The 18,064-nt window shown below is 42.7% G+C and overlaps 1 protein-coding gene across 1 annotated transcript in view; it reads left to right on the top strand.

Moving 5' to 3' along the window:
• The window catches only part of LOC137904604 (adhesion G protein-coupled receptor L2-like), a 58,339-nt gene that overhangs the window by 10,015 nt on the left and 30,260 nt on the right, over nt 1-18,064 (top strand). Inside the window, exons 2-4 of the mRNA XM_068748802.1 lie at nt 2,800-3,013; nt 6,428-6,537; nt 9,745-10,545. Of these exons, the coding sequence (XP_068604903.1) occupies nt 2,800-3,013; nt 6,428-6,537; nt 9,745-10,545 (1,125 nt within the window). The remainder of the gene's footprint in view (nt 1-2,799; nt 3,014-6,427; nt 6,538-9,744; nt 10,546-18,064) is intronic.

The following is an 18,064-nucleotide window of genomic DNA, read 5'->3' as shown; positions in this document are numbered from 1 at the left end:
AAGAAGCAGAACTTGAGATGAAAGAGCTTTCCGAAGCTCCCGAAGACAGCGACATTTGCGCGCACCGCTATAACCCCGCAGATGTCTGGGGAGAAGGGACGTGCCTTGCAGACAGGGCGGTCAGGCAGGCTTTCGCTATTTAGTTTAGAGTACAGACCATAAAGATGGTTACTCACAGGTTGTCAGCCAAGTAGCTAAACACCAAAACATGATGGAGAAAAAGTGAGGTGTCAAACAACAGAATGGGCTACAAGTAGCACCGGTTTACAAAACAGACAAGACAGAAGCATCACCCAAGAGTTCTCCATTTAAAACAGCCGAAACATTCGTTCATTCATCTTCTGAGCAGCTTTATGACCGTTACCGGGTCGTGACGGAGCCTATCCCAGCATGCAATGGGCGAGATGCGGGGTACACACCCTGGACAAGCTGCCAGTTCATTGCAGGGCCACACACAGACAGCAAATCAGACACACCTATGGACAATTTACTGTAATCAATTCACATAATTTGCATGTTTTTGGTGGTGGGAGGAAATCAGGAAGAAAATCAACACAGAAAACGACATGCAATCAGAAAAGCTTGATCCCCCCCCCCCCCCAAACATTTCTTAGTCAACGGTCAGTTGAGTCACCCAAAAATATACCTTCTCTAATTCATCTCACCTTATCCCTCCACAAATCAAAATAATCCTGCATACACTCTTGAACTTTTCATTACTTGGCCTATTACAATGTGACAAGAGCGCATTAATGAGGTTGAGGCTACCCTCTGCTTGGAGGAGAAGCAATTTGTTCTTTCGCCTGCCGTCCAGCCTTGATACTCCCACTAATTGATGAAGTGTTAGCCTATGACCGGGGAGATCTATACAGGCGAGGAAGGAGGAGGGAAAGACACGAGTCCAATCAATCGCTCGACCTCTGTTGACAGCAGCATGCCATCATACCATACTGGTTTGATGGATGGGCAGTTGCTGGTGGACGGCCAGAGAAAGGAGGTTACAAAGGCAGCGTGTGCGTGTGCGTGTGCATGCGTGTGTTCATGAGGGTGTTTTAAGCCAAAAGACGGTCTTTCTACTCCGGCATTTAAAAGCCAATGAAATGGATTCTTTCAGTGTTTTTTTCTGAGCCGCTGTTATAAAGCCGTCTCTCCTTCCATGAGGAATGGCAGCCGGGACAATCATTAGTCTTTGCAGTAAAGCCTCGGACTTCACTCTGTTTTTTTTCAGCCCCCCCCCCCCCCCCCCCTATTGTGGACTGGTTTTCTGGAAGAGTTGGATAACTGTACTGGTTACTCGAATAGATGGAATGGCCCCACAGCGCTTCACTTATAGTTTGGCTACTGACGTGTTCTAATGAGGTGATAAACAGTCCAGCTACTAAGCAGAATGTACTGGCCGTTAGTTAGATCACTGTACCGCAATGAAATATCTAGTGGCCGGATGCCAAGGATTTTATATCATTAGTCTCAGATTTTGTTATCCTGTCGTTGCTAGTGTTTGCAAAAGCTTCTCCTCATGTGCAGCAACTTTCTCTCCTCTCGACAAGCGTTTCCTTCTCAGATGTGTGTGTGTGTGTGTGTGGTTTTTTTTTTTTAGTCTGTTGCTGGTGTGACATGAACAGACTGACATGGAATATCATTATTACTGAGCCAGGCACAGCAGGCTGAAATGAATAGCAGACATGTTGGTCGGGGGGTTTTCAGGGTAGGAATTTCAGCCGGGAATCGCTTCTACGTTCAGAGCTTCAAACAATGCTAATTGCGTCAGGCTCTGACTGTTAAAAGGAGCGAGGATAATTAGAGCGAGGAGCACGGTGAACCCGGGGTGGGACGCATTAGTACGTGACAATGGTTGGGGAGGCAAAGGGAGCATGGAAAAGGTAACAGGAAGAAAGGAGGGCTAATTAGTACCGAGGAGTACAGATACAGATGGCAGCTGGGGGGACCCAGCATGCTACAAGCGACGGTGATTATTGACAGCTAAATGTAACACATTTGCATGTGCCACTTAGATTTGCTTTAATTGTTCTCGGAATTTTATCAACACCATTGTTATCTTTTTCTTTTCTTCTTGTTTGGACCACTGGAACCCCAGAAAATAGATGTCTTTTTCCTTCATTCTTTCGTCCATCGTTAAAAATCTCAGGATCTGTAGATCTGCAGTATTTTGTGTCAAATGGTTCGTCCTCCCCGAAAGTAGGGCTGTCTGGCTTGCACTCCCGTCTGCCGTGTTCCATCTACAGATTTCTTTCCCTCCTGCGAGGACTCGAGACTCTTTGATCGCAGACACTGTAAAATGGATTATATTACATGGCATTCTGCTGGGACTGCGGATTTCTCTATCTTTCCTTACAGAGCAAGGAAAGCAAAAGAAACAAATGAGGGTGTTTGTCCAACTGTAAAACAAGCTTTTCTCAGACCAGATGTGTTTGGCTCTTGGGTGGACGTTCTTCTCTGTGGAGGCCTTCCTGATGTCTTTGTAACCTTTGGGATTGTTCTAGCATTTATGAATATGACACTGGTCTCCAGTGACTTAGATTCAATGCCTGAGCCAACATCCGCAACCATGAATCGCTTCGCCTTTTCCCATTCCTGTATTGCGTGTAATGGCCCGTTTGTTTAAAGCTGTGGTAAACATTGGACTGCTGTTGCCTATTCATATTGCGCAAGTGATTTCTTTTTTTTCTTTTTTTTTTTTTACTGCATGATGTGTGGTCTTATTGTATTGAACAAGTCGCCAATTTCCACTCATTCATTTGATCCATTCGTCTAAAGATTCCCGTCTGTCTCCTCCGGCAGGGTTCAGCCGTGCAGCCTTGCCTTTCGGGCTGGTCAGGAGAGAGCTTTCATGTGAAGGCTACGCCATTGATCTCCGCTGCCCGGGGAGTGATGTCATTATGATTGAGACGGCAAACTACGGCCGAACCGATGACAAGATCTGTGACGCTGACCCATTCCAGATGGAGAACGTCAACTGCTACCTCCCTGATGCCTACAAGATTACATCACAAAGGTAAAAAAAAAATGCTGGGGAGAGGAGGGATCAGAATTCACAAACATAACCAGGAGGTGAGGAGGAGCCAAGATGTGAGTCCCCCCCCCCGTGAGCTGCACTCAAAATGAAATAAAACGGACATTCAGCATCTCAAACTTGAGATTTTACCACATATTATTGATAACATGATATTGGTGGATTCTGAAATGTCAGAAAAGAGCGTTAGAGATTATTTCCCGACAGTCAGGAATTGACATCCAGCTCCTTCACACCAACTGTGTTTTGTTGTTGCCATTTGAGTAACAATCAGTGAAGCTCGGAGAGACTGCCAGTCACATGAACAAACTCTAAACACACCTTCAACAACATCGGCCTTGCTTTGTTTAGAGCACACACACACACTGGCTTTACCTCAGGCAGTGAGATATGTCCATCATCAGGCCTTTTTCCTGGTTACCGTCTCACAGGATGCTGCTCTGCTGTCAAACGATGACTCTTCAGTTTGACTGATACTTAGCCCTGGAGGTGTGTGTTTCTTTAAAGGCTATTCATAAATAGTAACCAGCACGGTTCATCTCCTAACGTGCCCCGCCCCCCCCTAAGATAGCTTCTGAGGATCATCGCCCACCATCTTGCACCTCTGGGCTCCTGCCCGCTTTATTCACTTCTTTATTTACTCCCAAGAGATGCAGCACAACAGAATAGCTCAGGAGTAGATCAAGTGTTCCTGTCTTTCGCTGACATTCTATATTTACAGCTGAGTCCCTGCACTCTCATATACTAATGCGTATGTAGCTGCCAGTGGCCGTTCCCCATTTTGACTACAACCTGCTTCATTATGCGCCAAAAAAGCCTCTCGCTTGCAGAATCTGCGTTTCAAAATCATCTCCATTGAAGAGTCCCCGGAGATGGCGTGCGAAGGAACGCTTTGGGAAGACCGTTAGCCCTAAACTAGAATTATTTTCATGATTCAGGTCAGACAAAAATGGGCTCCTGACTGTAATTAATGTCGAAGCGAAAGCCACTGATGTTGGAGCTAAACTTCAGGAGACATGAAGTAGTCCTTCTGACTGCAGCAAAGTAAAAATGTTTAAACCACATCGCATTAAGAAACAAAGTCCTGCAAATTTAAAGGAAGATCAGGGAAGATAATGGCATTACAGACGGATAAACAAACATTGAAAAGGCCGGGGGAGGAGGAAGCAGCGCCGAGTGTGTGAAGCCTGCTGCACAGTGTTGTTCGTGTTGTCACTGTGGAATTTGTGACAAAAAGTATTCATCAGCGGTCCCTTTCTCACGACAAAGCCGACCAGGCCGGAACCAAATGGCCTGGTTTTCAACAAGCTTTACGTCAACGTGATCTGTCAAGTACAATGTCTGCTTGCCGACAAAGAAGTGGCTGGATGAAAAGTGTGTGGAGAATAGAGGCTTTTTAACATTCCGGTGATCGTTCCCTCAGAGGTGTACTGTAAATGGATGCTGTTTCTGACCCTGAGCCCTCTTTGGCTCCCTTCAGCGCTCTGTTTTCAACTTGTGTGGCTATAAGAACTCATCAGACCAAGCGGATTGTTTAAATAAGAATCTTTTACAGTGATTTATTTAAATGGACCCTTGTTCTCTGAACATTTTACAGCAAAATCACTGCAAACATGCAGGTTTATAATTTTTTTTAACATTCAGTCCCACAAATGTGCTGGATTCATTCTTTACTTCACTCATTTGATCAAACTCGGCACTGAATCAACAAAGAGATGTGATCAAGAATGTCTTTGACTCCGCCCCACTAACTTATCGAAATGCTTACCAATATCTCCAATTTGGTAATCAGCTATGAATGATAGAAATGTTGTCAATATTCTAATGACAATCTGAACAACATTATCAGTTAGTGGTAGCCACGTATGGATCATGCGATGTTAAAATAGTGCTTCTGGAACTTTGATGTCTTTCAGCTCTTCCCCCTGCTGTTTTCAGTGATGAGGTTTTGATGAACTAACTGCACGCTGCCTTTTCAGCATCGGCAACAGCAGAAACAATTAGCAACTAGCCAGAGAGCATTTAGCCTCTAACGAGTCAATAATTTTCCTCAGGACACTGCGCTTAAAGGAAGCTGAATATTGGACTCCAAATGAATGCTAATGTTGCCGCTCCACATCTTCTGGTTGTGCAAATAAGCATTGGGGGGGAAGTGTCATCTCCAGATGCCTCTATAACGAACCATCGGATCTGTTGGATGTTATCTCTCTATTCCATCAGTGACTTGTGTATATATAGAGGAATAGAGAACAGGATTTTCCTCTGGAATAATTTTTTTTTATCTCGAAATCATAAATAATTCACATTTGTAAATTCTGAACGCTGAAATAAACAGAATATCTCAGGGTATCATTTGAAGTGCTCTCGTCTGCTGTCAGTCACATTTCAGCGCTGTTGCTCCTCTCCATCACCGCAGCGCTCACTGTAGTGGAGTGATGAAAGAGAATCTCTTAAGTGCGGCTGCCACCATATTGTCAGCCATGTTTACGCATCGCGGCTGTTTGTTTACTTCATAATGGACTTTGGCCCTTTCATTAATATATGAGATTGAATCATTCATTAGTTTCAGGGGAAGGGTTTCGTTAGAATAATGTACAGGTGGGGTTTAAAGTCAGGTTAATGTGGACACATTACACTTTTTATTCACCCTGAACACACACAAGGTGTTTGTGGTTCTTGTGCAACACAATCCCAATGCTTCTTTGAAGGTTGTTGTAATGTTTGAAATATTTGTCTCTGTATTGCGAACTGTCAAATTACATATATTGGGGTCCATCTTTTTTTTTGTGCCTCCCTGGCTGCTGACGAGATTCTCAGTCCCTTGGCATCGACTGAGCTTGATTGAAAAGGAGCCAATTTCCTCCTATGCAGTATATTTACTCCAACACAGGCCTCTGCTGCTCTTTTTTTCACCCTCATCCCTCCATACTTGGCAAAGATGTGCAGACACGTACACACTAACTTGCAATTCCCACATCAAATGTTGTGCTTCTTACAAATGTCCAGAGGAGCCTCCCTGTTCCCCATGAGGTCGGCTACCATTCCGACCGAATGCATGCACCTTGCCATGTGTGTTTTAATGAATGCTGTCCCTCTCGCAGCAGTATGAAGATGCAGTGAAATGAAACACCATCTCTTCTTCCAAACATGTCTCTCGCAGCTCTCTCGCTCACATCTGGTGACTCGTCCTTAATGCTTTTTTTCCTCTCTTTTGTTTGCCAAGGTTTAAACTAGAATGCTCAAGTAAGAGTCCTGGCTGGGATTTCATCTATTCCTTTACAGCTGTAGCGTTTATCCCGCCCCCACCCCTCTGTGCTATTAATGTCCTCTTTGCCGAGTACTCTTGCTGTGGGGAGTCATGATGAAATCTCTGGTCAATCTTCTTTTCTTTCCTAGGTGCAACAACCGTACGCAGTGTGTGGTTGTCACTGGCTCTGATGTCTTTCCTGATCCATGCCCTGGCACCTACAAGTACTTAGAGGTCCAGTATGAATGTGTTCCCTATAGTAAGTATTGCCATCCAAATCTCCTATACCAAACTTTGATTGTGTTTCTCAACTGTTTTGATGAATGGACAGATGTGCTGTACAGACTGGAAACTGGAAGCATTTACAAGGCATCAATAGTGATGAATGAAATCAATTAGGTTTTGGAGTCATTTAAAGGGTCATTTCACCTAATTACCAAAGAAACCCTATTATTTTAATTACCTCTGGCTGAATCTAATCATGCACTTCGTTTTGGCTGTAGCTGTCGGTGTTTCTAGATATTTGCTTTTGGGTCACGTTTTGATAGCTGTTAACCTTTTTACTACAGGTCCAAGTTGCCAAATATCCAGATGTTTCTTCAAGTCCAGAGGCTAAAATATCTTTTAAAGGAATTTAGATTTTAAAATGGCTTAAAGGAAACTTGCGTCATCGATCTGGCTAGCATATATGCATGCGTTATTGTCGTCCAGTAACTTGTGTACATGCCAGAGCAACATATCAGCATATTTCACATGTCATTTATTTTCAGGTTCTATCTATGAAGGACGAGTATTAATCGACTACCATGCATGCTGTTTCAGTGGGGTTGATTGCCGACATTGAATCTTTGAGTTTGTTACACAGCTTATAATATTAGTTACCCACAAATGTTGGGAAACGAAACCAATTAGATTTCAAAATAGATTTAGAATTCTTGGAAATAATTGGATTAGTATAATGCAAACAAAGCTTTTCCCTATTTGAGATTTATTCTCCCAGCAGTACAGCAGGAGAAGTTTCTGATATGGAGTCTGTGTTATTCAAATCACTGAAAAATAACATCAGCAGCAGAATCGTATTTTGAAATAGTGTTTTGCTTAACTTCGAGTTTGTTTGCACAATCTTACCCATAAACATTCCACCGATTTCTATTATGTTTGGGTGGTGGACGTAATCTTGGACTCCAGTACCTCCACACTGGGCCAAAAGGTTTGGTTGAACTGACCTCTTAGAGGCATTTCTAAATATTGATGTAAGATTTCTTATCTTTTTCTGAGATCATTAAGGAGAAATTACAATACTTGAATACGTGGTGGGTCTTAATTTCCCTTCTGTTCATTTAAAACATATTACACAAGCTATAAAAGTAAAATAATGTTAAATGGTCTCTGTCTCTTTTCATAGATGAACCAATTCCTCTAGTCGGGGTCATGGATCGACTTTAGTGTCTCAATGCGAGAACTGTTTAATTAAATGTACTGAAGAATCATGTGAATCCGACCCGATTAAATTCTCAGTCGTGACTGATTTGAGTTAATCTACCTTAAAAGTGTATTTTAGAGTCATTTATAAGAGCTACTCTAGGCTTCATCCCTGCCTGTGAAAGTGCTTAGTATTTAAATTGATGAATTATAAACATTTTTACAAATATTCTCCTTCTTTCAAGCAGACCAACTTCTCACCTCCCGTCCCTTTCCCTCCTGACTAATCTCTTTGCTCTTATTTTTTTTAACTCCGAGTCATTTGCATTTGTCTCTATAGACTCTCCAGCGTCTTGCAGCATCAACAATCCACCAAACAAAACTCCATATTAGGTGAACTGTTCATTGGCTGGCTCACGTGCTGTTGTTCTTCTTGCCTCATTTAATAGTTTGATCTGTAGGATTAGCACTGTGTTGCATTTTATTCATGTGGGCGAGCAGATTTTGGATTGGGTTATGATTTGTTTATAAGGGTTGAACGATCTCCACCTTTAGTTAAATACATGCCAGAGTAACTCTTGTGTTATAAATCTAAATATGACTCTTTTTTTCCCTTCCTCTGCCATTTCGAAACATTTTTCAAGGGATTTATTCTGCTTTTACTGTGGCCAATACATTATTTTGTTGGCAGCTAAAGATGGTAGGAATGAAGAGTTTAATGCACTGGAAAACCTAGTGCATAGCTTGTCTCCAGCCATAGTGTGTCTGTTTTTACACCCTAGGATGAGAGTGCCGTTTCACTAACAAGCCTTTTTTTTTCAAAGCTCTTCTCCGCATAGCGGAGCCTGCAGTTCAGCTGGTCATGACCTCCGACTAATTCTTCTCTTTGTACCTGCTAGTTGACTCGTGATAACCTTTCTCTTCCTTTTGCACTCTTTTTTTTTGCTTTCTTTTCCAATGCCTGAAATAGAAGTGGAGCAAAAAGGTAAATGAGTGGTCTGGTCCCCCCCCCCCCTCCCTCCTCACTGGCTCCTTGTTCTGTGGTGTTGAGTACAGCTCCCCTCACGTTTCCTCCCCTTCCTGAGGATTGTTTGCACCCATGGAGTCCAAATGAATTTTAAATCTGAATTTCAAATGACATCCACGGTCAACTGTTCGCCGTCGATTTGTTACAGGGACTCTTGTGTTAACACCCTTGAAGAATGTGTAGTTGTCACCTCGTAGTCTCAGATTGCTTGGGCCCACCTTTCACCACACTCATGGCACGTGTTGTGAAACAGCCCTGATGGCTGAGTGAGATTGAGGCGGACAAAAATGGAAAAAATAAAATAAATGAAAACGCTTGAAAAGAAACAAAGAATGTATTGTCTCTTTGTAATCCAGAGCCAATGAATTCAAACTCTACGACCTCCCTCACCCATCAGTGGTTACTTTTGTCTTTTGCCACAGAAGTAGTGAAAATCCTTTAGCACTGTTATTCCCCAACCTCCACTTTCATTTCATTTCTGCTTTGCTGCCACCACCACCACCATCGACAAATCTGTTGTTCACTCTTCTCTTCCCCCCCCCCAGTCGTCTTGGTTTACGACCTGAGTCATGTGAGTTTGCATGTGCAGTGTGTCCATATGCCCAGCTGTCCATCAGAGACAGGCTGGCATTTAAAAAGAAATGTGACCCCCCCCACCCCCCACTTCTCTCATTTCCCCTGTCTTTCATTTGCAGGATTTTTACCTTTTCTGTTCACCTTTTGTTATTTGGTTTTACCCTTGCTAGGATGTAGCAGCAGACCCCTGAGATGCGAGTTCTCCTAACCTCTCATTTCTCATTCCAAATAATCCCTATGACATGTTTATTTGGATGTTTTTCTCCTCTAATAATTAGCCATAGTAGAAAAGCACTATAGTTTAAAGATTTCTCCAAACTCAAAGTCACAGATCTTTTTGTCCTGAACTTGTGCAGCAGCTGAATGATGTGTCTGAAATGCATTTGCAGTATATATATTGCCTCATTTTATTTTTGGCTTCATTCTCTTCCCTGTCACTAGTCTTCATTTGCCCCGGGACTCTGAAGGGCATAGGCGAGGCCACCTTCCTGTTTGAGGCAGAGCAGCAGGCGGGGTCATGGTGCAAAGATCCTCTGCAGGCTGGAGACAAAGTCTTCTTCATGCCCTGGACACCGTATCGCACCGACACCCTCATTGAGTACGCCTCTCTGGAGGATTTCAAAAATGTCCGCCAGACAACCACCTACAAACTGCCCCACCGCGTTGATGGGACGGGCTTTGTGGCCTACGATGGCGCCATCTTCTTCAACAAGGAACGCACCCGCAACATTGTCAAGTTCGACCTGCGCACTCGCATCAAAAGTGGCGAGGCCATTGTTAATAATGCAAACTATCATGACACCTCACCTTACCGCTGGGGTGGCAAGACAGACATTGACCTGGCGGTAGACGAGAGGGGGTTGTGGGTAATCTACGCCACGGAGCAGAACAATGGGCGCATTGTGGTCAGCCAGCTCAATCCCTATACGCTGCGCTTCGAGGCCACGTGGGATACGGCATACGACAAACGCTCTGCCTCGAACGCCTTTATGGTGTGTGGCGTACTGCACGTGGTCCGCTCAACCTATGAGGAAAATGAGAGCGAGGCCAGCAGGAGCCAAATTGATTACATCTACAATACCAAACTGAGCCAGGGCGAGTACACTGACATGCTATTCCCCAACCAGTACCAGTACATCACCGCCGTGGATTACAACCCCAGGGACAACCAGCTATACGTGTGGAATAACTTTTACACACTGCGCTATGATCTGGACTTCGGGCCGCCGGATCCTGCGGAAGGTGAGCGAGCGCTTCTTCACGAGTTAAGTCACTTGTCTTTGCTCATGTTAGTCTTGGGGAAAGGAATCATTTGCAGACAAATGCCACATTCACCTCGGAATGAGGACCAGCCCCCCCAATGGGATCACGATACTTCAAAAACCTGTGTCTTTATTACCATGAGGCGAGATAAGCTACTCGCTCTGGGACCCAGTATATATACTGAACTCAGTTTTGCTCCCGCTCTATTTTGCGCACCTATCATGCCCGCGCCTTTTGAACCGGCGTGCCCTATGTATGTTTAAAATACCGAAAAAGCAGCCGTTAATGAGACCGCGCCTTATCACCAGGTGCACCATATGCTTGTGAAAATACGGTGTGTGTGTATATATATATATATATATACAGACCATGTCTTCCTCATTGAGGTCGCAAAAATAATAATTGTGATCTTATTGTAGCATAATGTTTCTAAAACCTCCATACCTTTGTGTGTGTGTGTGTGTGTGTGTGTGTGTGTGACTTGCACACCACATGGTGAATCCTAATAGAAGAACAACTTGCGAGAGAAGAGAGATCAGTTACAGTGAAGGATCTTGTCAGTTTAAATGAGGCTTAAATGAATTTGTGGAGTGCTGATGGCGACAACGTGTCATCAGACAAGGACCTCATATTAAAGTGATGATGGGCCTAATTACCCGAGTGACCCCACTCAGCCCGGCGAGGTCGCCTGTATGAAGAGGGGAAACGAGGAGCTTGACCCGACTGTTCAGCACGGCAGAACATCGGGTTGCCCTTAAGCTTGGGCTTGGAGTAAGTTATGGTTGCTAACTTCTGAGGTTTGGGGGTGGGGCTAGTCTCCAAGGTCAGATTCTTTTGACCTGCGTCGCTAAGAGGAAGGCATGCACTGACGACAGCTGTGTGCTGCGAAACTCTGCCCTTCGTCAACGTGCATGTTTGTTCTCCCTCGCATGATAGCTGGATGCCAGCGAGGACGCCAATTTTGTGTCTGTTTTGTTGCGCAGCCAAAGCCTCAATTAAGAGTAAAGTTAGAGGAGATATGAAAAATACTTTAATGAGTTCGCCACCCATTGCAAACGGCGTCCTCAACCGTTCACTTCCCGATGTATGTAAATGTAATTAACAACTGAATTATCGTAATTACCCTCTTTGTCTCAAAAGAGGCTCACGGAGAAGAGGGAAGCGACCATCGCAGAGCATTTCCCATGAAGGGCTTAACGTGCTCCTTCAGCTACTGTAAATGCCTCGGTAAACATAAATGCCATATAGGCTTAGTGTTACCGCGGCAACGGTGCACTAAATCAAGGAATGTAATACCGTATGACATAATTATAGATTTCAGACATTATTCTAAGTAACTGCTTCCTGACACTATTGTGTTATTGGGATCCAATCAGAACTGTTTTTTTGGCAGAAGAACTTGTCACGTTGAATCATTAAGTGTGTTTTATGGGAACATTTTTTAAATGTTGTGAGCTCAAGAAGGAGAAGAGCGACATCTCGAGATGCCTTGGCCAGCAGCAGCAGCAACCCTGACTTTGTGAATGGCACTTGAAAATAATTGGTTCTTGTTTATTAGGTTGTTTTTTTCAGCTCCACACCTTTAACTTCTTTACTGTGTAGCTATTAGGATTTATTGCTGCCCGTGATATGGCGTTGAATTAAACAACCTGTTCTGCAGGGCAATCTAATGGTGCTGAAATAACGTCTCTCTTTGAAACTGAGGGGCACTTGAAGCATAAAGGAAATTAATTGTGCCCATTAAGATTCATCGACCACAGACTGAAGTTACCTCGAACACCAAAATCTAGTGTATTTCTCTCCTTTAGTTGGAACTTGTGCAACACGATGAGCATCTGTGTCCTTTTCTGTCAGAAGCATCAACCTTTGCTGCCGGGCTCGTTTTAGAGGGAGCAGCCAAGCAGCAGCGGGATTAGGAGTAGAAGTAAATAGATCAAAGCAGAAAATAATTTACCCTCGCGCCTTTTCAGTCTTCCCTTTATCTCGGAGTGTTTGTAGCTTTACAGATGTCATTATTTGGGCCTGTAGTTGAAGTGGTTAGCTGAGATCAGGCCACATATTGATCTTTCTCCGTAACCTTCCGAAGAATTCGCATCATTTAAAGAAAACGCCTTTGCTCTGCTAACGCATTGTGAACGCGAAACAACGGCGGTCAATAATTAGTGTTTCTCTGAAAGCAATGCGGCTATAAAATGTAAAGGTAGGTGGATAATTTAGTCCCTGTGATGTATAACGCCATTGACTGTTTCAGAGAATTCAGAAAGAAAGAAAGAAACAATCAGATGAGCCTGTCAGTGCGTTTAACATTTCAAAATAACAAGGACAGAAGGGAGAAAATGAATCTGTCTTTGAGCGAGCATTGATCCGAGGCCTGAAAGTCAAGAGGCATGAAATTTGTCCGAAAGGCTTCGCCATGCAGAGAAGGAAACTGGTAGAACAAACAGGCTCTGCTTATATCTGGAATAGGAAACAAGAAAGAAAATAACACATCATATCCTGCATGACACGGGATATATTTATCATAAAGATGATTTAGTTTTTCTTTGCTTTGGCATTTTATGGCTAATTCTGGCTATGCATATCCTCGCTATCTGATCGTTTCTTTGTGTGTGTGTGTAATACACCTCCAGGTGAGTCTTAAAAACAGAGGACATTTATAGATGCATCTAGCTATGCTCTAAGCCTGTTTTCCACCCGCTGCAGCATCGTGTTCAGCAACAGAAATAGACACTGAGGTAAAATAAATCAAGAGCACTAATTGTTCTCCAGCTTGCCAAGGATCAATGCTGGCACGGATATGGAAGGAAAATGTTTCAGAACACATTATCAGCACGTGCGACAGAATGCTTCTGCTCTGAGTGTATTCCTGTGTGTGCATCGAGTTCACTCTGCATGCATGTGACTTTATTGTGACCTGCTTTGCCACCTTCCCCAGGCTCAGATTGTCTGCTTGTAGCTGCTGTTTCACCAGGTCTCAGTTTCAGGCCTCATCAATTTCCCCACACAGACACAGGATATGTCCAGCAGAGCTTTTTTTCTGTCTGCTGCTCTTGAAAAATAAGGCAGGGCAGAGGGTCCTACAAAAATTTCTTAGACGGCTTGAGTGTTTTATGTTCCAAGAAATAATGGCATATTCCGGGGCGCATATTAAAGCGCTGCACGTGATTTGTATTGTGGCTCTTTGCTTTCCGTGGCGAGCTGCCCTCGTCATAAAGGCTTGAATGAAGCGGAGCAGCATGAGTGCACATTAACAGTCTAATGTAAAATTCATGTCTTGTGGGATTTGTTTCTCTGCCGTTAATTATCTGCACCGGCTCGAGGTAAAGAGGCAGAAAGACCAACTGTGGCTCCTACACCGTTTTTATCCTTTGAAACCGCCTTGTTATTGAGACGCACTTAAAATGCACAACAAACGAAGACACATTGATTCACTGTGCAAGAACAAGGAGGTACCGTATGTGTCTGGTGTTATGGACGACAGTAGTGTCACAAGACTCCTGTAGGTTTAGGTTGGCGAAGGGTCGTCGACTGACGGCCTACGTGGCTTACGACAGGTCGACTTTGCGACCGCACTGGTCTGTTGTTGTTTTTGTCTGTTTACGAGGCGTTTTTACGACATACCGGAAAGCGAGGGAGTTTCTGCGGTCTCACCCACGATGTCTACCGAGGGGACATTGTCTCGTTCTACTCTCATTTCCAGTATCACAACGCAGCATAATATACTTACGGTAATTTAACAAGGGCCGACATACGACCGAGTCGGCTTACAACAGCGATTCAGCTACATTGTGCTGAAAACCACAAATGGTATTTAGATATAATAAAACATAATTATATCATAATCATTTATAACCTTTCTGACTTAATCTCATTAAGTCTGCTTAATAAGGTCCGCTTAATCACGTTCATTATGTTTATTCGACAACAACCTGAAAAATGACTACATCGCGTTCAGTCGCAAGGCTCTGTCCTGTCCCAACCAGCATCAGTGTTTCTAAAGTGGCGCCGATAACTCAAACACTGAGCCAGCGGGCCGGTCTCAGTTAGAGGAGCCCATAGCCTTCAGCGGATAAAATGTCCCAGCTTTGACAGTTCAGCACATCCCCAGTGCAGAACCCCACAATTCAGAAAGACTGTGTTTTGAAGTCCTATCACCCAGAATAAGTTGGCCGGTGTTTATCTGAAAGCAGGAGGAACTCCTGGTTCTGTTCGCTGCGTTGCTGCATGTGAACCAGCCGCCTCACATGATGCTAAAGTTGCTAAACTAAGCTAAAATAGCTGCAGACAGATTGCCTGCTTGCCTATTGATTCTCTATAAGCTTTTCCGATTTGATATTTCATCTCAACTGCATGCAGCTGTTTGTTATTGTATGAAGGGGTTTATCTTCGTATTTATTCATCATAGAAATCCTTAAACGTGCCTGAATTGGCCGTAAGTCTTCATCGCTCTTCCCTAAAAGAATGCATTCGTTGGCCATAAATGTGCAATTTATCTTGGGTATAGACGAGTAGATTTGTATTGCTCTGACTTTATGTGTAATATGAGAAAAATGTGCTTGCGTAGTGCCGTTGTGTAAGTTGCAAAAGCACAGATGCAGAATATCTGAGGCCGTGGATGATCTAATTAGGGTTTAATATTTTTTGGGTCTTTTTTAGTGATACGAAAATGGCTCTAAGGGAGCTATAAAGTGATCAAGCTAATTATTTTTCTTCCCTGATGTCTTGATTAATGATCTTGCATAATGGTTTTCCTTCATTTTATCTCTGTTTTAATTTACACACGCTCCAAAGGCCATTTGTGTTCAGTCTCAGCCGCTTCCATTATTTATCAGAGGTATTATTCGGCATATGGCAACGGTATGCCTCTGGTGTCAGAATGCCCATAAAGGGCGACTTCACTGCCTCTCGGGAGAAATGGTAGTTAATTGGCGTGGCCCTTTCTCCTGGTTGAGTGCTATCAGAGGACACGGAGCTCTTAGAGCATCAAAATCTGTTCTTCAGATTCCAAAGAAAATTGCAACGGGCATCAAAATCTGACAAGGTCATTTGCCTGGCGTAGTATTAAAAAGATCTGTTGTGTATTTGTTATTCATTGCTTTCACAATCACACCTTGACATGCTGATTGAAAACATCCACAAAGATTGTATCTTGCGTTTGAGCAATAATAATAATTAAATAAAAGGATCTCCCGGTATCTTTCCTAAATAAATTGATATATTCAAAGAGTGAGAAAGGCAGTGGTCAGGTTTCTCATCGTAGGAACAAAGACAACAAATGAGTAATAGTCCAAATTTGGCCTTGCAACTAATATTTATCTTCAATTTGGACCTGCCAGGTTTTTTTTTACCACAATTTCATTCTTTCTCAGTAAATCTCTGTATTTTCTCATTTTAAAGGATTTTCTCAGAAATTAGAGAAAAACATCCATCACATTATCCCAGAAACCCAGTTTAATGCATTTTTGTTATTTTCCTCCATCGGACTAAAATCTAAACAGAGACAGGTAGAAAAAAAACATCATCCCGTTGTTGAAATAGAACCTGAGTCAATTTTCTGTTCATTAACTAATCTATAACTCGATTAGTCCTTCCATTTCATCTACAGTTAAATAATCAAAAAATAATGTTTTACAATTCGCAGCAGCATTTTAACAAAATACCCCCAAAAAAATTATTGCAAGTTGAATGACAAAAAAATCGAATATGTTCAGGTTTCGAACAGTAAATGAAAGAAAAGAGTCAATTTTAAGATTCTCCTTTGAAGCTGTGACAATCAAGACTCAATGGAAATCTCTAAATTGGACAGTTTAGAGATTTCCATCCATTTTCTTGTAGACAAGACGGTCGTAATCATCTCATCGGCAGCCGCGTCTCTGCCTTGCAACTCTCTGAAGTGATCGCATAATAATCTGGCAAGTCTGACTGAATATTACATGAAACTGTACTATAAAGCATGCATAAATATTAGTGTGAAATGGATGTATGATCTCAGGAGCAGGTTAATCAGTCTGTGCAAGCATCCCTTTATAGGCAGATGCATATTAGAACCTGCGGCAAAGTATAAGTTTGCTCAGGTATGGAGAGGTTTAATATTCTGAAACCCAATTACACATGCTCTTATATTGTTTTATATAAATATATATTGAATCAGCAGAGTCATCTTATAAATCATCTCACATTTCATGAGGCAATAAAAAGTCTTCACGGCTAATGCATAATATATTTGAGATACCTATGTTTTCCTTTTTGAAATTCCCCACTGCTGTATTATTAATTGAAAGTTCAACTTTTCTTTCCTTTCTTTTCTATTTTATATTTTTACTACACTTAAAAAATTGATTACATTTTTTAATAAAAAATCAGCGCAGGTTCTTTTCATGATTTGTCAGTAATGTTGGCCGTTTGCCATTAATTTTCCTTGGAATCATTCTGAATGCCTTCATAGCTGTGGGTACTTGTACTAATCACATTTGTCAGCTGTTACTTTTTGCAGCCATTCTGGCTTGGACAGTCTGTAAATGTGTGGACGACAGAAACACAATGACCGCTTGAGTCTAAGGTAATTAGCCAAGGCGGTTGCCGGGAGAAAAGGTCGCTGAGTAAAATGTCAAAATCCAGCCTTGCTGTTAGGTGGTTTGGGGCTATATATAAAGAGCATCGTAGGAACGCTGTACTCCTCCACCTGCTGCCGTCTGACTACAGAACATTCTATCAGCTTTGTAATAAACCTAAATATTTCACTCGAATGAATAAGAGGCGTTCCCCTGGCTGGTTGGTTTGAGTGAAACATGAAATGCAGCCTTTGTCACCATTGTCTCTCAGGAAATGGAGTTATGTGTCTGTTGATGGAGTGTCAGATAATATGATATTGCATTTTTCCAGACGCACCCAGGGAGCCTTGAACACATCACTATAGTGCCTTTCACAACGATAGACCCCAGTGGGAGATAAATTAATCTCTGAACACAATCAAGTGTCCACAGTGTTAATAAATTTGTCAACAGTTTTAAAAAAAAACGAAGGAAGCCCATTCATTCATACATGAACAAACACCTACTGTATCCTTTATTATATATATATATATCATATTCATATTGGTTATTAAAGCTGTGAAAGATTTGTAGGGTCATATTTATGCTCTCATTTTCTACACACCGTGTCTCCTGCCTTGCAGCTGATATTTATCTGTGCACATGTTGTCCTAAGGAGCAACATACCTGGGCAGTGGAGCAAACGCTCGTGCTCCTACACGAGGCCACATTCACACAGAGATCTGGCGCGCAGGGTAGGCGTGGATTGAATACAGTGGAATCTCAATATTGCTGATGTATCTTTTTTTTTTTTTTTTGCTTGGAGCAATGCAGTTTTCTTTCCGCACATCACCTTTATCAAACTGAGAGAGGTGAACTAGGCAGAAAAACAAGTCAAATGTGGGCAGACTTTGTCTTGTTGACATTTAATCAGCCCTCAGTACCGACTCTGTTGGGAGAGATATCAC

This window comes from Brachionichthys hirsutus, chromosome 15, assembly GCF_040956055.1.
Source record: "Brachionichthys hirsutus isolate HB-005 chromosome 15, CSIRO-AGI_Bhir_v1, whole genome shotgun sequence".
Taxonomy (NCBI): domain Eukaryota; kingdom Metazoa; phylum Chordata; class Actinopteri; order Lophiiformes; family Brachionichthyidae; genus Brachionichthys; species Brachionichthys hirsutus.
This window is presented reverse-complemented; position numbering and strand designations above follow the sequence as displayed.